At 42.2% G+C, this 21,307-nt stretch overlaps 1 protein-coding gene across 1 annotated transcript in view; it reads right to left on the bottom strand.

Moving 5' to 3' along the window:
- Window positions 1-21,307, bottom strand: part of MXRA7 (matrix remodeling associated 7) — a 90,354-nt gene that overhangs the window by 28,755 nt on the left and 40,292 nt on the right. The window contains exon 3 of the mRNA XM_077327679.1: window positions 7,200-7,296. Coding sequence (XP_077183794.1) covers window positions 7,200-7,296 — 97 coding nt within the window. The remainder of the gene's footprint in view (window positions 1-7,199; window positions 7,297-21,307) is intronic.

Below are 21,307 nucleotides of genomic sequence, written 5' to 3'. Positions count from 1 at the left end.
ACACTGCATCCCTGATTGCCTTCAGAAGAACACTTGATCAGTTAGACTGTCAGAATGATCTCTCTTCTTTACATAGTAACTTCTCTTCTCAATAAAACTAATTTATTCTTTTAAGAAGCCAGTATTCTGCTCCTCCCTTGTATATTTAAACTCTGCCAACAGTGTTCTGGACCTAGCATGACCATTCAGATTGTGAAATAAAAGGTAGATAAGACAAAAGGAAGAAGAAATGAAAGATGGCAGTTTCCTGCAGTGTTCAGCATAATTATCTACTTGATAGGTTTATCAAAGGCAACTACCTAATTTAGGAGAAGAGAATCAAAAGTCACCTGCTAGAGATGGGACTGTGGCATGGCATTAGAGAACCTCAACTAAAGTCAAACTAAAGACCTGAGATTCTGAAAATGGGAGAGCAATAGGAGCCCTGATCAAAGGTTTTATCAACAGGGATGTTTTGAGGGTCATTCAAGGGTAGACATCAAAAGCAGTCTGGTGGGCTTTATGGTAATTTTTTCTGAAAAGCTAGCTCTATGTACAAAAGATAATATTTAGCATTAGAATGTCAGAGGATGGCAATTTGCACAATCATTTAGAACAAATGCTTAATGTAACTGAACAGCTCAGAATTGCTCGGCAAAAAGATTCCAGGGCAGGATTTGGATGTGCTGCTTTTAATTAGTTTGCCACAAATTTATGAAGATGCTATGTTCCAAACTGAAGCAAAATGCAAACTGTCTCTCACTGAACTAATAAACCAGTTTAAAGAGACAAACAAACAGTTTGAGAACTGCAATAATAGAGTTGAAGCAAATAGTCTAACCTTTATTGACTATTTCTCAAGGTATATAGTCACATACGTAATCAAGGAGAAAAGCCAAGTATGGGATATGTTCAAAGCATATGTTACAATGGTAAGCAACAGGCTCCAGAGAAATCCATTGGCCATTAGCACAGACAATGGAGGAGAATATTTGAGTCATTATATGAAGTACTGCTTAGTTAATGAAGGAAAATAACATCAGTTCAGTATTCCATACACTCCAGAACAGAATGACATCGCAGAAAGGAAGAATCATTCCCTGAGATGTTCAGATGCATGGTCCTAGAAGCATAGCTATCTGAAAAATATTGGGAAGAAGCAATTAATACTATTGCCTACCTACAGTTTACTCACCAAAGGTAGCAGAAAGGCACAATACAAACTATGGTACAGACCCGAACCAAGTGTTTGGGTCTATGTTGATAAAAAACAAAAATTACACAGAAAAAATGAACACCAAAGGATCGCATCAATGGAAGAAATCCGAATATAATATTCAGAAGCAGTGCAACTGAGTACCATGGGCTTAGTAGATGAAACACCAGTAAAACAAGAACCAAAAAGGGAGTACCAAAGAGAAGACTCTCCTATCTAATTAAACCAGAGTCTGTGGCAGAAACTTACACATGGGAAGACATAGAAAAGATGCCCAACAACCAAGCAGAAAAGTGGAAGAAGACTGTAGAAGAAACTGAAGCAGCAGAATGCAGATAGGTTTTCTAAGAAAAATCTCAGAAAACCCTATGGAAGAAATTTGAAAGACTTTGCACACTAGAACTTGAGAAAGGGTGTTGGAATATGCAAGATCTGTAGTGTGCATGATTCAATATGCATGTGAATTATATCCTACAGGAGCATTGGGGGAGATATATAGTCAGCATATTTAGTTTAGGAACTTCCAGGTATTTTTCAAATAATCTCCTCCAGAGTCCTGATTAGGCTCAATTGGAGACTTCCTGTATGTACAATTCCTTTTTGATTGCCTTGAGAAGAGCAAATAAATTCCTATCCTAAAGTAAACCAGCAGTGAATCAAGGCTTCTGTTAATGAGGTCTAGGACCATTTCTCAGGGTAAGAATTTTACTTCTCTTATCTCTCTATCAAAGTGGCATCCTTTTCTCTTCCTAGAAATCTGTCTTCTGACCACAATGCATCACCTTTCAGGTGAACATCATCTTGTTGTTTTGAAATTGTTGTTGTTTTATCTCGCTCCTTTGTGTATTTCTTCAGAGCGAGTGCTGTGTAGTGGTTACAGACTAAAACTAGAATTGGGGAAATCCTGGTTTAGCAATCTAATTCTATCACAAAGCCCACCTTGGACCTTTCAAATTCTATCATGTAGTTTGCCTAGGCGTGAGAAGGAGCTTCTTGATGGACAGGTGCTACTCTGAACTTCTGATGGGTGCAATAAAAACATAATGTATAGAACCATAATACAATGCAATCCTAAGCATAATTATATCCTTCTAAGACCATTACGTTTAGAAGAGCTCAACTATTTTGCATTGTTGGTTTTTTAACACTTCCTTGACAAACAATGCCATAAGTCTACCAACCAGCTCACATGTGTATATTTTTTTATTTGTTTGCTCAGCCATTGCCATCAGATTCAGGTACTGCATGGCCCAAAAAGGACAGTTCTTCCTAATTGTGTAGGAAGAACTGTTGACATATGTTCTTGTCATGTCAGTGGTAAAGCTTGGATGAGAAAAGCTGTACCTGTTGACCTTCCATTTCCTACACAATAATTTCAGATACAAAAGTCCCATCCTCTGCTGTGAGTAACTGGTATCCACAACCACCAAAGTATTTATATTTAAAGGAATTCCTCTTGAATTCAGTGAGTCAGAATATCCCAGCTCCAGTTATTTTTTCATAGATGGATTGCCCAGTGAGCTACTTTATTTTCCTATGGTGATTTTGTTTGCCAAAAATCAGAAAAACATTTAACGACTGTGACTTGATTCAACTAAAATAACTTTAAGTCAACTCATTTCCCCACTCTTATTACAAAGTTATATTCAAAACCACTGAGGTTCTGAAAAAACCCCAGCAGAATTCTGATCTAGGCTCCAGCAAAATAGTGCTATTTAAAATATTCCTATTTTAAATCTCATTATTACAGGGGCACAACTTAAAAGTGAAACTGAAAACCACAGTATCTGCTGTGAAATTATTAAATCCATGCTATATTATTCTTTCTATTATCATTATTTAAGCAGAATTTTCTAACCAGGCTCATGATTTAAGGAGCTACAAGTAACATATTTAAGCTCCCTGAGTTATGATTCAGAGCTAGTCATGATTCTAGCCTCCAGTCTCCATTCATAAGCACATTTCAACACAACTCAGATCAGACTGTGCACAAAAAGGGAGGAAGAAGCAAAGCTTCCACATCTCAAAGCAGAAACTCAGGAGGGAATCACCAAGACATTAGCAAGACAAGGAAGCCCCTTGACCATATCCTGTTTTTTTGAGTCAATTTCTTGATGTGAATGCTTGTAAATGCTACCAAGTAGGGCAGGGTCACAAGAATTACATCATTATATGAAAACGATAACCCCACCTACATGGATGTATGCTGGTCAATCTCCGCATCTATCATCCTAATCACACCTAATTCAGTAGTAGCAGATGTCATTCACGCCATGTGGGCAATGAGACCTACTGAGTAAACATGCTTAGGATTGAGCTTCATGCCTTCCAAAGCTGGGAGGGCATGGTTCAGTGTCTTCTTCTATGGTGGAAGTTTCAAGTTGCTAGTGTCTGCCTGCCTATCTCCACTACACAGTTAAGAAATATACAGCGCTGTATGTGGCAGGTGCACATGAACACATGAAGCTGCTTTATACTGACTCAGGCCTTTTGGTCCATCAAGTCAATTCTATCTATTCAGACTAGCAGCAGCTCTTCAAGGCAGACATCTTTCACATCACCTACTTTCTGGCCCTTTTAACTGGAGATGCTGTGGATTGAACCTGGGGCCTTCAGCATGCTAAGCAGATCATAGAATCATAGAGATGGAAGGGACCTCATGGGTCATCTAGTCCAACCCCCTGCACTATGCAGGAGACTCACAGATGCTTGACCACTAAGCCGTGGTGCCTCCTCTGAAGACTAAACATTCCAACAATCAGCTGTGAGCCTATGACTAATGCTATAGGGCAGGGGTAGTCAACGTGTGGTCCTTCAGATGTTCATGGACTACAATTCCCAGGAGCCCCTGCCAGCAAATGCTGGCAAGGGCTCCTGGGAATTGTAGTCCATGAACATCTGGAGGACCACACGTTGACTACCCCTGCTATAGGGGAAATATGGATAAACTTTGGCCTAAACTTGCCTCACTGTCTAGGATCATATAATTAACCAGTAACCATATCATTAACCAGCTGCACCAGAAGCTTAAGCAACTGATTCGATATGATGCTTAATTCTTAATCAATTTCTGCTTTGGAGTCAACCCTGTGAAATCTCCAAAAGTGGAGCTTTGTTAGCCTTGTTGCTTCTCAGGAGCTGCTTATCTGCAAGATGAGGTACAGTTTACAAAGTGGAGCACCCTGCCCTTAGTAAGTGCTTGCTGCACAGGACTTGAATACAAGCAGCAGGATGAATTCAGTGGTCAGGAATGTGCAAAAGTGAACAATGGATACAGGGAGGAAACCTGTTTAATCTATTCATTAGCAGGCATTATTTCAAATGTGTTCTATTGTGCAGGATTACTTCAATAGCGTTTACTGGTAGAGCTTCAGATGGGCATACAACACACACACACACACAGAATTAAAGGCTGCCATCTTCCTTTTTTGTAGGGTTACCATGATCATAATATCTTCATAACAGAAGTATAACAGGTTCATACCAATGTAGCTCCAATCTAGAAAAAATATCACTATTTAATCTCTGCTTGCCTGCCAGACTGCTGTTAAACTTTACCCTCTGTCCTGGGGACACCAAAGTAGCCCAACCACTGAGATGATGACAGTGAAATCATAGTGCCTGAGATGTCAGATCAGATGAAGCTGCCCTGCTACTGTGTTACTGGAGTGCTTGGCATGATGGTTGAGAGCGGAGAACTCTAATCTCGCGAGTTGGGTTTGATTCCCTGCTCCTCCACATGCAGTCAGCTCAGTGACCTGCCAGAGCTCTCCGCCCCACCTACCTCACCAGGAATCTGTTGCTGGGAAGAGAAGGTAATTGTAAGCCACTTTGAGACTTCTTCAGGTAGTGAAAAGGGAGGTATAAAACCAACTTCTTTTACTTATATGGGTATGACCTCTTCCCTTTCCGGGGAGGTCATGCAACACTATGGCAGAGAGCAACCCAGTATCAGGAAATCCAGTTCCTGGGGGTAGGGCTCCTTCATCCCTTTGTATAACCTGTCTGTGAAGGGAGCCCCTGGTTCAGCTCAAACATAACACAAAACTGTCACTGTGAAGCCAGGACTGATCTCACAGATATTCAGATCCTGGTTTGCCTCAATGAATACCAGTTCCACTGCTTTTCTATGCAGCCAGAAGGGCATCACCAGCAAAAAAGCTAGGCATAAACTGGGATTAAGTTAGGATGTTTGCATTCCTGTAGTTCACAAATCCACTGTTAAGACTAACAGTGCTCAATAAAGAAGCTGTACATTCTGGTAGAGGCCTGGCATCCCTAGTTTGACCTGAGCAACAGGTTAGTTTTTTGGTCTGACTGTGCTTTGTATCAAGGCAATCTGAGCTCATGAAGGGAACATGGATGAACTCTGTCGCATTATCTGTTTAGATAATCTATATGCTGATTTGCCAAAGACCAGCTTGAAGTAGCTTGCCAAATTAAAACACTGCAACAAAATAATTAATAATATTTTGGGGTCATTGTCATGGCCCAATCAGGCACAGCTAGCCACTCTTCGGATACAGAACCAGAGATGGGAGTATTTGCAGGATCCAGTCTGGAACCTGAAAGCTGGACTTGCAGGATCAGAATCTGGACCTCCCAGAGTCTCTGAAGGACCAGGCTCAGAGGCTCAGGAAGTGCAGGCAGACTCAGACCCAGAGCCACAACTGAGCAGAAGGGTAGGAGTCCCAGCAACCCCCTCACCTCCTGAGCCTTGTGAGCAGCGAAGGAGAAGGCTGCGTGCCAGCTTGCAGGAGTGGAGATGAAGCCAAAGGGTCGAGCTAGCCTCACTCCAACACAGAGTACTTACAGGAGCTAGGCTGAGAAGCAACCCAACTGCATAGCATCAGAACCGGTATGCAAGTCCTCTGGCTTAAAAAGGGCTGGAGATAGAGCTATGGTGTGGCAGCAACATTGTGTTCATACTGCAGTGCCACTGGCTCTGTTTAGTATTCCTGTCTTGACCTTGGCTTGTAATTTTGGATTCAACTTTTGCCTGGCTCCTCGGATTTGGTTTCCTGTGCTCTTTTGGGACTCCCAGCCTTGACTTGGACTGTGTGGATGGAGTTTTACCTACAACGGGCATGCCGAGATTATTTTGGTTGAGGCAAGAAGTAACAGCAGAAACTGTTGGCCTCTCTGTCTGATTCTGCTAAAACCGCACTGAGAACTTTTTATATGACCCCCCCAATGCCCCATATGAAACATTAGGGGCAATTTTAATGTTTTAATATTTAAGAAGAAAAAGAAGAAGAGTTGGTTCTTATCTGCCGCTTTTCCCTACCTGAAGGAGGCTCAAAGCGGCTTACAGTCGCCTTCCCATTCCTCTCCCCACAACAGACACCCTGTGGGGTGGGTGAGGCTGAGAGAGCCCTGATATCACTGCCCGGTCAGAACAGTTTTATCAGTGCCGTGGCGAGCCCAAAGTCACCCAGCTGGATGCATGTGGGGGAGCGCAGAATCGAACCTGGCATGCCAGCTTAGAAGTTCGCACTCCTAACCACTACACCAAACTGGCTCTCTACACCAAACTGGCTCTAATATTTTACAGATTTTTAAATGTTTTAAAGTTACTTTGTATTTATAAAATTTATGTATTTTATTATACTATAATCTACCCTGATTTTTCAAAGATAGGCTGTGTGTGTCTGTGTGTGTGAGCTTGTCTGATAGTGTCTGCTGATACAAGAATGTAATAAGTATTTTTTTTTAATGTTACTATTGTGAGATACTCAACACATTTTTACTTGGAGGTATCTTCACAACCCTGCTTTGCAATGGGAGGCTAAAGCCTCCAAGGAATTGGGCAATGATGCTCCTCATGCTGGGGGACATCGTATAGGGCTTACCTGCACTTTAATTCCCAGGAAAATACCTGGTGCAAATAGAGGCTATCCTTAGAAGACAGAATAAAAAGTACTAGCCAGATTGCTAGCTGCAAACAATTTAAAGTATGTCAGTCATCAAATGTTCTGCCAAAAAGAAAGGAAAGTCAACCTACCTTTGTTCCTCTTCAAGTTCTTCTTTGGTCAGTAGGGTTTTGTACTGGTTCCCCCTCAGTTTTCCAGGACTATATTTAAAGGAGAACTGCTCATCTACTATAGAAGACAGAGGGAGAGAGTGTCAAGAAATACTGTCCCTGGGAGGCAGCGCAAACAGAAAGCAGAACAGATCCATTTTATGAATCTAATGTACATCCTGAACCATCTCACTTTTTTATTTAAAGCACTAACAAAGGAAATACAAATGCAGTTCTTAGTTACAAATCTAACAGCACTGGACTTAATCCACAATGACTTTCAAGCTGTATAACCTCCCTATGGAATGAGATAAACTAAGGCCTCGATCATAAACCCATTCAGGACTCGGCATCACAGAACTCAGTGGAATTTATTCTCAAACTAAAATTGTCAGGCTGTCATTTACATACTTAATCTGACTTTGCTTTTACTGCCTTTTTGCTTTCTTCTCTCCCCCGTTCCGCCCTTTGCAGGGCTGTCTGGAAGAAGCAAATGCTCACTTTGATTTCCCTGCATTCTTATACCCCAAACTAAGGGTTTTCTCCTTGTGTGTTCAGATGATTTAGTTTCTCCTTCACAAAAATCCATAACTATATAGGATAACAAGCAGAAACTAGATGACGGCTAAACTATACAGCAGATGAAAATCTAGTCCTGAAATATCTACTTCAAAATTTTCAATCCTGAACGTTCAAAATGCAATGTTCCCAAAACATTTAACATTGGATTCTTGGTTATTGTATTCTGTTCCTGGCATATATTTTAAGGTTGGTCAGATCCACCACCCTCTAGTAATCCACTGAGTAGCTCACAGAGTAACTGTTTTGTTCCTTCTTGTCTCAGTTTTTTCTTAATCCCTTCCCATGCTTCAGTATCCTACTATGGTTTTGTGTTGTATCACAAAACAGACACAAACTCTGTATTGGATTGTGCCTAGTATTTTTAAGATGGGCGCCAAACTATGATAGTTTCATGCAAACAGATAAAAAAAATTAGTTGTAACAGAAGAAAATGCCTCCCTACCCCCCACCCCCAATGCTAACATCAGATTACAGGGATAGGATGTTTCAATTCCATATTTGGTCAGTTCCACAAGAGAAATCATTGGAGATAGAGTGTATTTGTCTAATGCTCAGAAGAACTGGAAATCACATGCTCACTGAGTGAATGTCGCATACTAACATGGGCCACAGAAAAGCTACCCATTAGCAAAAGGTTAATAGAAAGAAGAATGGAGCTAAATTTTCCTTGTTGCCAGGTGACAAGAACAGAACCCCACAACTATAATCTATGCCTGACACCCTTCTTTGGAGTAAATTATTACCTTACTTTCTAGAGACTATAGACTGTGTTTCTCCTCTAATTAAAGTACTTGGGCTAGCTGACATACAGCCCGAGGTTCAAGCAGAGTATACAGCAACTCTTTGTTTACATTTAAAGCACTCCTCTGTGATATCTTTCTACAAGGCCAGTAAACATCAGAGATCAATTAAAACGTATCAAAGCAAGGGTTGCACCTGTGCCTATCAGCCTTCCTTGTTTTTTAAGTGCCCATACAGGAGGCCAAGGTTGAAATAAATATGGGAAGTAATGGACTGTGGAGCGATGCTGTCTCATGTCAGAAATTCCAGTGGGGCACAGGCTCTTCTTTGGAGCGATGGGGGAAATGGAGAAAGATCTATTCTTAGAATGTAGTTTTATTGATGGGCCTTTGCCGCCTTTCTACTAAAGGTATTGTTGTTAACTCAAGCAGATTTTTCACCACTGGGAGCAACAACACAAAATCATCATGAGCCAGAAGACTGCAGCTAATTTGTATATGCTAATGTCATGCCATCAGCATAATGACATACCTTCAGCAATTTGCATCTCATTTAGAAGAACACAGACTGGTCAACTGACACTTTGAATATATTCTGCGCTATCAACTATTATGGGATTATGTTACTTCAGTTAAGACCCCAAGCAGCCTTTATCTTTTGGAAAGAGAATAAGCGAGAAGGAAGCAAGAACCAGGAGGTTGCCTAGCGATAATCTATGCTTACTGGACCCCAACAGCTAGATGGGGATCTGAACACTGAAGGGAAGAGTCCAGTGTTGAATAACCCGCACCAAGTGCTGACAGATGCTGCACTAAGGAATTGCAATGATCTTGGAAAGACCTTGGGTTTACACACTCCCCTCCTTTCATGTAAAACCTAGGATTAATTTGCAACAATCCATGCTGCTGTTATTTCATTAGACTCAGACAGATGAAAAGCTACAATTCATTCTCTTGCCTACAAACCACCTGAAATCTTGGGTTGTAGACAAAGGTAATAATCATAGTTCTTCATTCCTCTACTTTAAATGAAACAACAAATTATGATCCATTGCAAATCATGTCTTCACCTTCTGAGCCACAATCAGAGGAGAAGGAAGGTGGAGTGTATAAATCAAAGGCTTTGCTAAATTTGTTCCCATAAGAACAAGCATGATTTCTTGGTACAACTGTAAACAGCAAATGCCAAATAGAAGGAAAGGAATTAACAGTGTTGCTGTATGCAACTAATTTATTCGTTTCCATGAGAAGAACCCTGCTGGACCAGACCAATCATCCATCTTGTCCAGCATCCTGTCTCACACAGTGGCCAACCAGTTCTTCTAGACAGCCAAAAACGGGGCAAAGAGGCACACTGAGTTGACACTTTCATTGAACTATCCACTACAACCTTGAGATCTTTTTTCCTTTCAGACTCAGTAAGTTAGCCTATGCTTAAAGCTGGGATTTTTTTTTGTCCAATTGTCCAATTGTGCATCCTCTTGCACTTACCAACACTGAACTTCATTTGCCTCACTGTTGGCCACTCACCCAGTTTGTGGAGATCCTCACAGAGCTCTTTGCAGTCAGCCTTGGTTTTCAACATCCTGGATAATTTTGTGTCATCTGCAAAGCTGGCCACTACTCACCCCTAGTTCCAGATCACTGATCAATAAATTAAATAATACTGGCCCCAATATCGATTCTACTACTTATTCTCCTCCATTGTGAGAACTGTCCATTGATTCCTACCCTAGTCTACAACCAGTTTTTAATCCATAAGAGAACCCATCCTCTTATCCCATGACTGGTAAGTTTATTGAAGAGTCTTTGGTGAGATACCCTGTCAAAAGCCTTTTGAAAGTCCAAGTATATAATGTCTACCAGGTCACCACTGTCTACATGCTTGTTCACTTTCTCAAAGAACTGTAAAGGGTTGGTGAGGCAAGACTTCCCTTTGCAGAAACCATGCTGATTTTCCTTCTGTAGCCTTTGTCCTTCTATGTCCCTAACAATTCTATCTTTGATTACAGTATCTACTAATTTGCCTGGAACAAGCTGACTGGCCTGTAATTTCCTGTTTCCACTCTGGATCTTTTAAAAAAAAAAATTGGTGTAACATTGGATAATCTCCATTCTTCTGGAACAGCATATGATTTTAATGATAGGTTATACATAGATAGGTTACTAGATTAACAACCTCACATCTGAGTTCCTTAAGAACTCTTGAGTATATGCCATCATGACTTGGAGACATATCGGTTTTTAATTTACCCCAGTAGGTCTATAACTTCATGGCTGGTTACTTCAATTTGGCTCAGTTAGGCATAAATTTAAAGGGTCACAGTGGTCATTGGTGCCCCCAAATAATGCGTAGTCCTGTCCTATCTCTGCCCCAACTTGCTGTAGTCCCAGATTAGACTATCCAAGTACCAAGGAAGAGGCAATTAGTGATCTTAAAAATGTATTGGCATAGAATAAGTAGGATTTGGAAATATCTGAAGATTTGGGGGGGGGATTGAATCTGGGAAGGGGGTGTTGTGGGGAGGAACCTAAGCAGGGTACAGTGGCATAGAGTCCACCCTCCAAAGCAGCCATTTTCTAAAGGGGAACTCATCTCTATCGCATGGAGATCAGTTGTACTGGCATGAGTTTTCCAGCCCCACCTTGAGGTTGGCAACTCTAATAAGCTGTACCACAACACCATGATGATGCATCAAGCTCTCTGTATTATAACTGCCATTTACAGAACTATAGCTGTGAACATAATAATCACATCCCCAAATCCCTTCTGCTATGAAATGACTTTGTCAATGAAAATATGCAAGTTCAAAGGCAACTGATTAAAAATGCACATTGGGCCACAGGGAAAGGAATATTAGGTATTCTGATGGAACTGGCTTGATTACAGGTGTTTCCTGGGAGGAACAAAGCATCTTCAGCCAGACCCAAAGATGAAATCCCCAATTCCCAGGAAGCAATTTGGTTTTATTTAGTCCAGCTTCATGGTTCTCCTACCCTTTGGTGGATTGTTCCTTAGTTGTGATCAGTTGTTGTGTTGCCATTCAGATGTTTACGAGGCCCAAAGGATGGTAACATTTGTCAAGTAACTGTCTAAGAAAGTGTGCATGCACATAAAAGCTCACACCTTGAATAAATCTTTGTTGGTCTTAAAGGTGCTATTGGACTCAAATTTTGTTGTGTCTTGTACACTATATAAAAACCTATAACTTGGGATAGATGGCCATAAAGAACTTCTAAAACAAGACACTGGTGGACAAACCATAAACCTCTTCTGAAGGAGATGTCCTCTCTTTTCATCCCCCCCCCCCCAACTCAATTTGTCTCACTTTGTCAGCACTTGAATTTAGAATTCAACAGCTGGTTCGGAGCATTGAAAAGTGGCACCATGCAAACTCATTCCTTTCCAACGTCCCAATTTCCTATAACCACGACTACCTTAAACCCTAATTCTTGGTTCAGTAGCATCAACAACAACAACAAAAAATCAGTTTTGTAAGGTCTCATTTCCCTTAATGGAAAAACCAATGCTGTTCCCTGGCAGGCATATATGCCTGATCAACTGGAAATGAACAGAAATTTAGCTCATTTAATTATCACACACTAAAAGAGATCTTGAAAAGGGGCTGTAATGGGTCACTGATCTTGGAGTTCCTCAGTAAATGCTAGGAGAACTGATTCAAACAGCCATTCCTACACATCAGCAGTCATCCTGATGATTTATATAGAGAAAGAAAACCAGGTCTCACCATCCAGCAAGACAGGAAAATAAAAATAAAGTTCAATATTTAAAATAAAGTATATATAAAATAATTTCATGAAAGCATATAATATAAACAAGCATAAAACCAAAAACCAGAATAGTTACTGCGGGATATAACCATTTGAGCAAAAAAGTATTTAATTACCTAACAAATTCATTATATCCCCCTGAGTCCTGGTGTTATAGGACCTTCATGTTTACAGAGCACAGGCTCAACTTATCTGGCAGCATGGAACCACAGCAAAAAAAATTTGTCCCAGGAGAATCCCTTTATGCATTCATTTTGGCCTGATATAACATTTTATTTTCTGTTCTTCTGGCAGGGACATATACATATACCCATGTCCCTTGCAAAACCAAGATTCATTCCAGGCAGATATGACAATTTTTATCTGTCCCTTTCCTTTCAGATCATTCTATAGAAACCACCCTTAGGGTACCTAAATTCTGTACTTCAGTCTGTTTAATATGGAATCACCTGGTTATTTTTAAAAATTAATTGTTTTATTATTAAACTAAAGCCCGCTGCATCTATAAATACAACGGGTACTAGCATCCCTTTCTTTCCCCCTCCCCCCCGGCAAGCCTCCCACCAGCCCTCCCCCGAAAAGGCCTGCCATGGCCTGTCCAAACCTCTGCGGGCCTTTTCGGAGTATGCCTGCCCCCTGTCCTGAAAACGCCTGCTGAGCCATGGTGAGTCTGCAGCAGGCCTTTTTGGGGCAGGAGGGAGTGATGGTGGGAACCCTGTTTCCCCCCACCAGGCAGCCCTCCTGCCAGCCCTTCCCGCTGCCCTGAAAAGGCCTGCTGCAGCATCTCCAAGGCTCAGAAGGCATTTTCGGGGCATGGGAGGCATGGAGTTCCCTCCATGACTGCCCTCTGCCCTAAAAGTACCCACCAAGCCTTTTCAAGGGCAAGGGGAGGGCAGTGGCAGGAACTCTGTTTCCCCACACACACATGGCAAGCCTCCCGCCAGCCTCCCCCCCCTTGCCCCCAAAAGGCCTGCCGCAGTCTCTCCAAGGTTCGGTGTGCATTTTCGAGCCACAGAACTCCCTTCTTCCCCCAGCCCCACCAACCTCCTCTCCTGGTAGCGGTCAGGGGCTGACTGGCACTGCTTGTGCCACACTGCCACTCGCTAGGTTTTTTGGGGGCCGGGCTGGATGTACACAGACTGGCTCCACTCAGGAGGCCTCTGATCAAATATTATAAGAGCAGCTAAGTATTAAAGATTATACATGTATAACGCAAATTTATTTGACAAGACGATACATTTTTATCATATGTAAATATTTTCTTTTATGTGTTGCTGACTCTGCTGATTACATTGTTATGATGTACTACTGCAATACAATTAATTAATTAATTATTATGGAAAAGAGAACGTTCTCCTAATCTACCATCACAAACGCAAAATTTTAACAATCTCTATCAGTCTCCTAAACTAGCGATCCCCAACCTGTGAGCCGCGGACCACATGTGGTCCTTCGACTAATTGGAGGTGGGCCCCGAAGGATGCCTTCTCACCTCCCCCCCGGCCCTTTACTTCATCCCCCCCGGCCCTTTACAACACACTTCAGGTGTCATTGTCTCCCATCACTCCCAGATGGAACTACCTCGTTGCAGAGAAACAAGCTCAGGGTTCCCATTGATTTGTCATTGTCATGAGTTAAAATAGTGAATATTTTCATGAGTGAAAATAAAATGTTCCTTATGTTCATTGTTGTGGTGTGTCTGTATCTTATTTTGAAGGGATGTTTAAACATTACCATAGCGATCAGAGAGCTATGAGGTTGAGAGTAGAGGAGTAAACTACCCCCCCCACCGGGCCTCAGTAAAAGGCATTGAGTGGTCCCCGGTGAGTGGTCCCCAGCATTGAATGGTTCCTGGTGATAAAAAGGTTGGGGACCACTGTCCTAAACCAGTCATCTTTCCTTTCTTAGGTAATGTCTCAGAATGGCCCTGATTGGCCAGGGCATCAAGGGGTACTAATTAGGGATGGGTATGAACTGGAAAATTCTGGATCGGTTCAGAGTTTACGGTGTTCCTGAACTAAACCCCCAGTCCCAACTCAACCAAAAGCCCCCAAACAAAATGGCTGCTTTCAGCCATTCTGTCTTGCTTCCCCCCTTACAAACCAAGGGAAGCGAACGAGAATGCTGAAATGGCATGCAGCCATTTAAACCTATCACGTTGGTGGCCCCACCCCACAGCTGCTATGTTAAAATGGCCCAAATCTTTTATCCAACCAGACAAAAAGTCCCAAAAATATTAATTGGAGGTACCTCCCTTAAACCTCAGTTGGGGGGCACAAACTGGCCAAATCCATGAGGAATTTAGGTTTGTGAACTAGTTTGTGCCCATCCCTAGTACTGTTAGTAAATTGTCCATGAGGCCTTTGAGAAGATATACTAATAATATAAGAACATAAGAAAAACCATGCTGGATCAGACCCAAAGGCCCTCCAGATCTAGCATTCTGTTCTCAACTGTAGCTACACTGGTGCCTTTATAGGAAGTGCACAAGCAGAATGACTGCAACACCATCCACCCGCCCACAGTCATCAGCAGCTGATACAAAGAAGCATATTGCCTCTGGCACTGGAGGGAGTAGATATCCATCATGGTTCATAACCATCCAAATCTCCAGTGTTCTTTATCCTCCAAAGGGAATCAACAGAAATAACACTGTCACTGGGATTTCTGGCTCTTGAGGAAATGAGCACGCTGGGAGAGAAGGGGTATAAATCGAAAGATAAATATATAAATATGAAAGCTTCCTGAGCTCCTTGGAGAAAGGATGGGGGTACACGTGTGTGGCAGAGGAATATATGTTTTTGACATAGTATTGCATGGTCAGCAGGCACACTGAAATGGATTGGCCTAAAGCTAATCCAGCAAGGACCTCTTGTGCTGAAAGTTGGCACAAGATCTTGTTGAATGTTTATCCAAACTCAAGTTCTCATGGGGCGGGGTGGGAGGGGGGGAGTTAGACACACACAATTCAAACTATCATAAAAGGGCTGCTCTCCACAGAGTTAAGGACGTGCAGGCAGAGACATCCATTTGAAAGGGACAGAAGCTTCACATCTGGGGTGCTGCAGGCACAATAAATGCATGAGAACACAGCACATTAGGAAAGAACATTTTCTGGCTAACAATGCAAGGCCATGTGGTTCTGCTGGAGGCCTTCGCTTCTTGGCCTTACCTAGTCCCTTAAGAGGCCTGAACTGTTATTGAGTGCTTTCCTTCAAGGCATGGAGGGAAGACAATAGCAGTGTGTATTTTTGCAATGCTGGAAATTTTATATCTGTTCTAGGGACTAAAGCCTCATGGAGTCTCTTCCCTCACACCATGGTATCTAAGGAACAATTCCACTTGTCACAGGGAACTGGAGTATCTTCTTCCAGGTTATCATCAGACAACCTCCCCCCTCCCCCCCCGCTATTTGCAATGAAAACTGTGTAGTGGTAAGTGTCAGACTAGGATCTGGAAAGCCCAGGTCCAAATTCCCACTCGTGTCATGGATGATCTTGGGCCCATCACATCCTCTCGGCCTAACCTTCCTTGCAGGGTTGTTTATTGAGCTAAGACTAAAGCAGAGAATCTTTCCCCCATCACAGAATGTAATGGGGATGGATGGGGACACCCAATTTGGGTGCTCCTAGAATTGGACCGCCCTGATCCAATCTTCTTGAAACCTGGGGGGGTCTTTAGAGAAGAGGGTCCTGAAGCTACACTCCAAGTTTAGAGACCCTAACTCAGGCCCCCAGCCTCCCAGGCCTCAGAGAAGACAGAAACAGGAAAATTCCCATTGACTTCAATGGCACCATTGACTTTAATGGCTGAAATGTTTCAGAGACATCCAAATCGCTTTTCAGCCAATTTGGATGGCTGTGTTTCAGCCATACAAATCAGTTGGTGTTCTGGACCATTTCGGACTGTTTTGTGCCCAAATCGACCATGATTCGGCCCATTTTTGGCTGAAACAATTCAAAGCGCACATGCCTAGAGAGGTAGTAAAATTAGACGTTGGGTAGTTTGTTGGGGGATTTATTACCACACACTAGCAAGGCAAGGCTGCCCTGGGAAGATCTGGCTGTGCAGGAGGTGGGTGGAACTAAAGACATAGACCTTGTTAGGAGGCTGCATCCTATGTTGGCTGGCCTTTCCTTGCTCCGGTGCAGGCTTAGCCAATGATGGGTTTAGCAAGATCTGATCAGCAAATGGGTTCTTCCTGGTAAACTTTGCAGAAAGGCTGAGGGGCTCTTCATTGTGCCCTGCCTTCCCTGTACCCCTAGTGGCTGCAGCCAGAATTAGGAACAATTCTTTTAAATGCCTTTCATGCGAATACAGGGTATTGCCTCTTCAGGGGTCCTCCAGCTGTCTGATGCTCCCTGAATATTTCCTCCCCAGTCATCCTCTGTAGGCAGCCCTGCTCAAGCCTGCAAGACAACTGCAAAACTCCATCATCAAAACAGTTATTAAGGATTCAGAAGTCCTGTCATCTTTGGCTTTTTGCCACTACCTTGCCAATGTGAACCTTGCCCGGGATGAATAGCTCTGCAATTTCCCATGAGAACTCTGCTTCATTACCTACCATGTTGCACACAAAAAGTTCACCCCACACACACAGCAGGTGCCACCCACACAGTCTGTTTCAGCTATAAAATCTAGTTGTAACTATTTTATTATCCATTTCAAGTCGACGGCTATCATTTTATTTCCTTATAAAAAGGGGGAGGGGAGATGGGAGTTAAAGTTTGAGAGAATGGCTCCAATTAGTTTGTACTTAGGGGGGATCATTTAGTGCATACAGTTAAATATTGCATAGTGCATGCAGTTCCCATATTATATCCACTGTAAACTCTTTCAGACAGACGGCCCACATGTTGCTTCAATGACTCTTTCTGGAAGAATCATTGGAACAGCTGAAGAAACTGTTATTAGAAAGGCTGCTATAGATACAACACTCACACCTTAGTTATACATGTGGTTGTAAGTTATTACATTTCAATTTGATACTGGAATGGATAATCTTTAAATGTCTGCTGTCTTTGGAGCAACTTCAGAGTTGACTGGCTCCTATGAAAACTACAAAGGTCTGTCTTAAATCATTCTTATTTCGTCATCTGGAAGGATTCAACAGTGAAATTTATTCAGCCAGGGTTTTGCTGGGTTACACAGGGGGGTACATATTTTTGTATTTTGATAGGGCTCCGCTTTCTTTAACACTTGCCTTACAAACAAATATTCAAGAGTTGGGTTTCCCCTCTGCTCTGTAGTTGTGAAATTCTCCTTTATACGGAGGAATTATTAAAGGCATAGGCACCTTCCTTCCTGTTTCATTTGGAATCCTTGAAGCAAATATTTCAAGGGATCGTTCATTTTGACTGTTCAGCAAGGCGCAACTGCTGTGGACAAAATCACATAATCAAAACAAAAAAGCCTTCAAACAGATTGAATTTGGCAACTCTAAAGTGTTCTCCAGATATCTTTTTAGGAGTGCTGAAGACCTGGTAGTAAAGAAAATACATGTGCTTACTTTCTAATGTGAATATGATGCTAGAGGGTCAGGGGCAGTAAAGAAAGGGGGCAAATCCTAGTTTTTGTTATGAGCTTCAGCAAGTGTTATATACAGCATTTTTCATTCTTCTTCTTCTTTCATTAGCATGCAGAAATAATGCTCATCCTCCTCTGTAGCCATGGTAGGTGAGGATTAAAGGTGATCTATAAATATTATAATCCTCCTGAGCCAGTAGGATTGCAGCTATGCATGGGGCCTCAAGGGGACAAGAAAGTGGGACAAGGAGGGCAGAGCTCCCATTTGTGTTCTTCCCTATTTTTTGCAAGACAGACACAGTATGGGTAAAGCAAGAAATGGGCAATGATGATGATTTAGTCAGTGGGGAGTAGGAAAGAGTAGCTCTTGAATGTTCAGATGACAGTGCAGCCGGTTGGCCTTGGACTGGGGAATCCTAGGTCTCAAAGCCCTGTTTTCTGTTGTAAAGCTCACTCACTGGTCTTGATCAAGACTCTGTCTTTCAGCCTGATTTACATCAAAAGGTTGGGCTCAGGATAAAATGAGTTTGACTCCATGTATATCCTCCTAAGCTCCTTAGCGGCAGAGTGGGATAATAATGTGTGCTATGTAAGTACATCAGTCTTCTCCCAAGAAAAAACTAACAACTCTTTGAAAGCTCTTTTGAAAGCAAGCATCAGTGAGAGAAGAAATGCATTTTTTCTTTGGGGATTTGAAATGAGCAAACCATTCACTGTGAATTTTAACAGTGAATGAGGGCAGAAAATGGGCAGAAAGGTGGGAAGTCAGTTCAGTTGCTTTCCAGACTTGCCTCTGTCTACCTTCACACATGTGTCTAGATAGAGACAATTGGATGGGCCAGTCCACACACACACCCAAGCAGGGAAGAGATTTTTGAAGGAATTAAGACTAGAATGGCTTTAGGAAGAAATTTCTAGAGACTTTGGAAAAGCTTCCTTGATATGGCCTGACTAGGTCAGTGGGAGGGGAAAAGGAGATAAAACCCCTGGAAGCAAGGAGGAAGATCTTGGTTGCTTGTGTCCATAATAACTGATAGAACTCAGCTGAGTTCTGGGCTGATTCTGCACTTACTTAGTTTATTCCGTTGTGGATCTTGCTGAATTCAGATCAATTTGAACTCGGGTTTTCCTCTACCCCCCCCCCATTGAAACAGAAAAGTGTTCTGCACGAGGTTAGGGAAGCCAAGCGCAGCAGGAGCCTCTTTCTTTTCTTGAACTGGGGGAAGGGAGGATTGGAGACAGCAGAGGAGGGGGAAAAAATCCAAGAGGCAAATATCTGCCAAGAGAAGTTAGGGCTTCTAGAACTTCTGCTGAGAGAAGTTAGGGGTTCCCCTTTAAGGGAAGCCTTGCAACCAGTGAAGGAGGAAGCCTTTTGAACTCACGTCCTGGCCAATCAGGGCTTTTCTACAATGTTGGAGGCTCAGCAGCAAGTTATTTCAGGGAAAGCAGACAGCTACATGCGGACTGATGCCAATTTTTCAAATATCAAGGGTTATATCCACTCCAGGATATTGCTGGGGAAAGGTAGGGTCACATAAATCATGCTTGTTGCAGAGGGAAAATTTAAATCACCCCAAATCAAAATGGAAATTGCATTCAGTGTCGATGGCAGGGATTGAATTGACCTGGGATTGGAATAAAAGCTCCATGCAGATTCAACCCTGGAGGAGGTAGCCATGAACTATGTGATGGCTGGAAGAGATGGAAGAAGTTGCAAAATAATGGAAACTCTGTAAAGATTTATAACATCCTAAACTAAGGAGACTGTCCTATATTTTAACATCTGATAGGGCATGTTTAGAGGGAGGGACAGAGGAATTGTGTTTTACCCATTTATTTGGAATCCCTTCCTCAATCTGGTGCTGTGTTAAAGGTATGCTTGTGCTAAAAGTATGCTTGCGGACATTATCCATGGTTCACACTCTACTATTTACTGTTGGGCCCCATCAGTCTCCATACCAGTGTGAAACTTTCTTACAAGTAGAAGCTAAGCTGGCAGCTATCTTGTCCTGGGACCAGAAAGTAGAATTCAAAATTACATTACATATTACATATTACTAACAGTCACAGGGTGTGAGCAATGGATCACTGGCTTTGACAGTTTTATTTCTAATATGTCCGTGTGAACTACAAAAGGGTTCGAGGGGTTTGATTGGTGGATGCTATGACACAGTTTAATAATGTAACAAGATTAACTTTTGTTTATATATTCCTACTGTTATGATGGTCAGTTTGTAGTCTGAGGAAGAGTGCTTGCACTCGAAAGCTCATGCCTTGAGTAAATCTTTGTTGGTTTTAAAGGTGCTACTGGACTCTGATTTTATTGTGCTACTTCAGACCAACGCGGCTACTCATTTGAATACATGCTTTGTATGTCACCATCTGTCTGAGCTGGATAAATGTTTGTGTTACCCTCTCAAATTAATCAATTAATCATATACTAATCAACTGATAGACTAATCCCTTAAACCCCACACCAGACAAACCACTCCAGAGATCCTTTCTAGACTTGGCAAGTTGTATTTGAGTTGGCTTTTAAAATTTTTGTAAAACAAAATATGGTGTGGGGGGGGGTGGCAATAGCTGAAAACACCTCTAAGCTGGATGTTGAGGGATATCACTGAGATATAAAGATGGGCTTCAAGAAAGCCCTTGATGTTAAAAATTTTCATTTTGGAGCTAGAATGGGCAACTTATCTTACATCAGAGTTGGCTGGCATGGCATGGCATGGCATGGCAACAGGCCGGAGTTGGGAGTCAGGGACATGAAGGAGTGTGCCAGTAATGAAGAATTCAGGTTGCCAGGCTGCTGCTAGCAACCCCCAAGAGCAACTGAGGGCAGGGCAAAGTGCATCGACTTTATGCCGGCACGCCTATATCACTTCTGCTTTAAACTGAAAGTGACATAAAGGAATGCTCTAGCATTGCACAAAGAATTTATGAATTTACCATAGAATTTATGCAGAGTACTATATTGTGTCACTTCTGGTTTATATCTCTGTCTCCTGTGATTCTCTGGTTTGATGATGGCTCTATTGGGCTTGTTGGTTCTGTTTGCCTGTGGAGGCTTTTGGCCAGTAGTTGCTTTTTGTGTTTTAGCTACTGGTTTTTAAATCTTGACTTTCGTATTTGGCTTTTGAAGTCCCTCCCTGCCATAAGAATTGATACAAGTTAGATGCCTGGGGACACCTAGTTTAGGAGCCTATGTTATCAGTCTCTTTGGTCTAAATTGCTTGAAACTTGGAGGAGCTGTAGTGGCTAGGCAGCACCAGCTCTGCCACAGTTTTAGTTTCATTTGGCTGAAAAACAGCCTCTGCAGTTTTCCAGAAAAATATCCCCATAGGGAATAATGTAACCTGAACAATTCCAGAATCCCCCTAAAAACTGAACTCATATTCCAGAATGGTATCGGGGGACTTGAATGTACCTGAACATTAGCATTTGGATCCT

This window comes from Paroedura picta, chromosome 3 (genome assembly GCF_049243985.1).
Source record: "Paroedura picta isolate Pp20150507F chromosome 3, Ppicta_v3.0, whole genome shotgun sequence".
Classification (NCBI taxonomy): domain Eukaryota; kingdom Metazoa; phylum Chordata; class Lepidosauria; order Squamata; family Gekkonidae; genus Paroedura; species Paroedura picta.
This window is presented reverse-complemented; position numbering and strand designations above follow the sequence as displayed.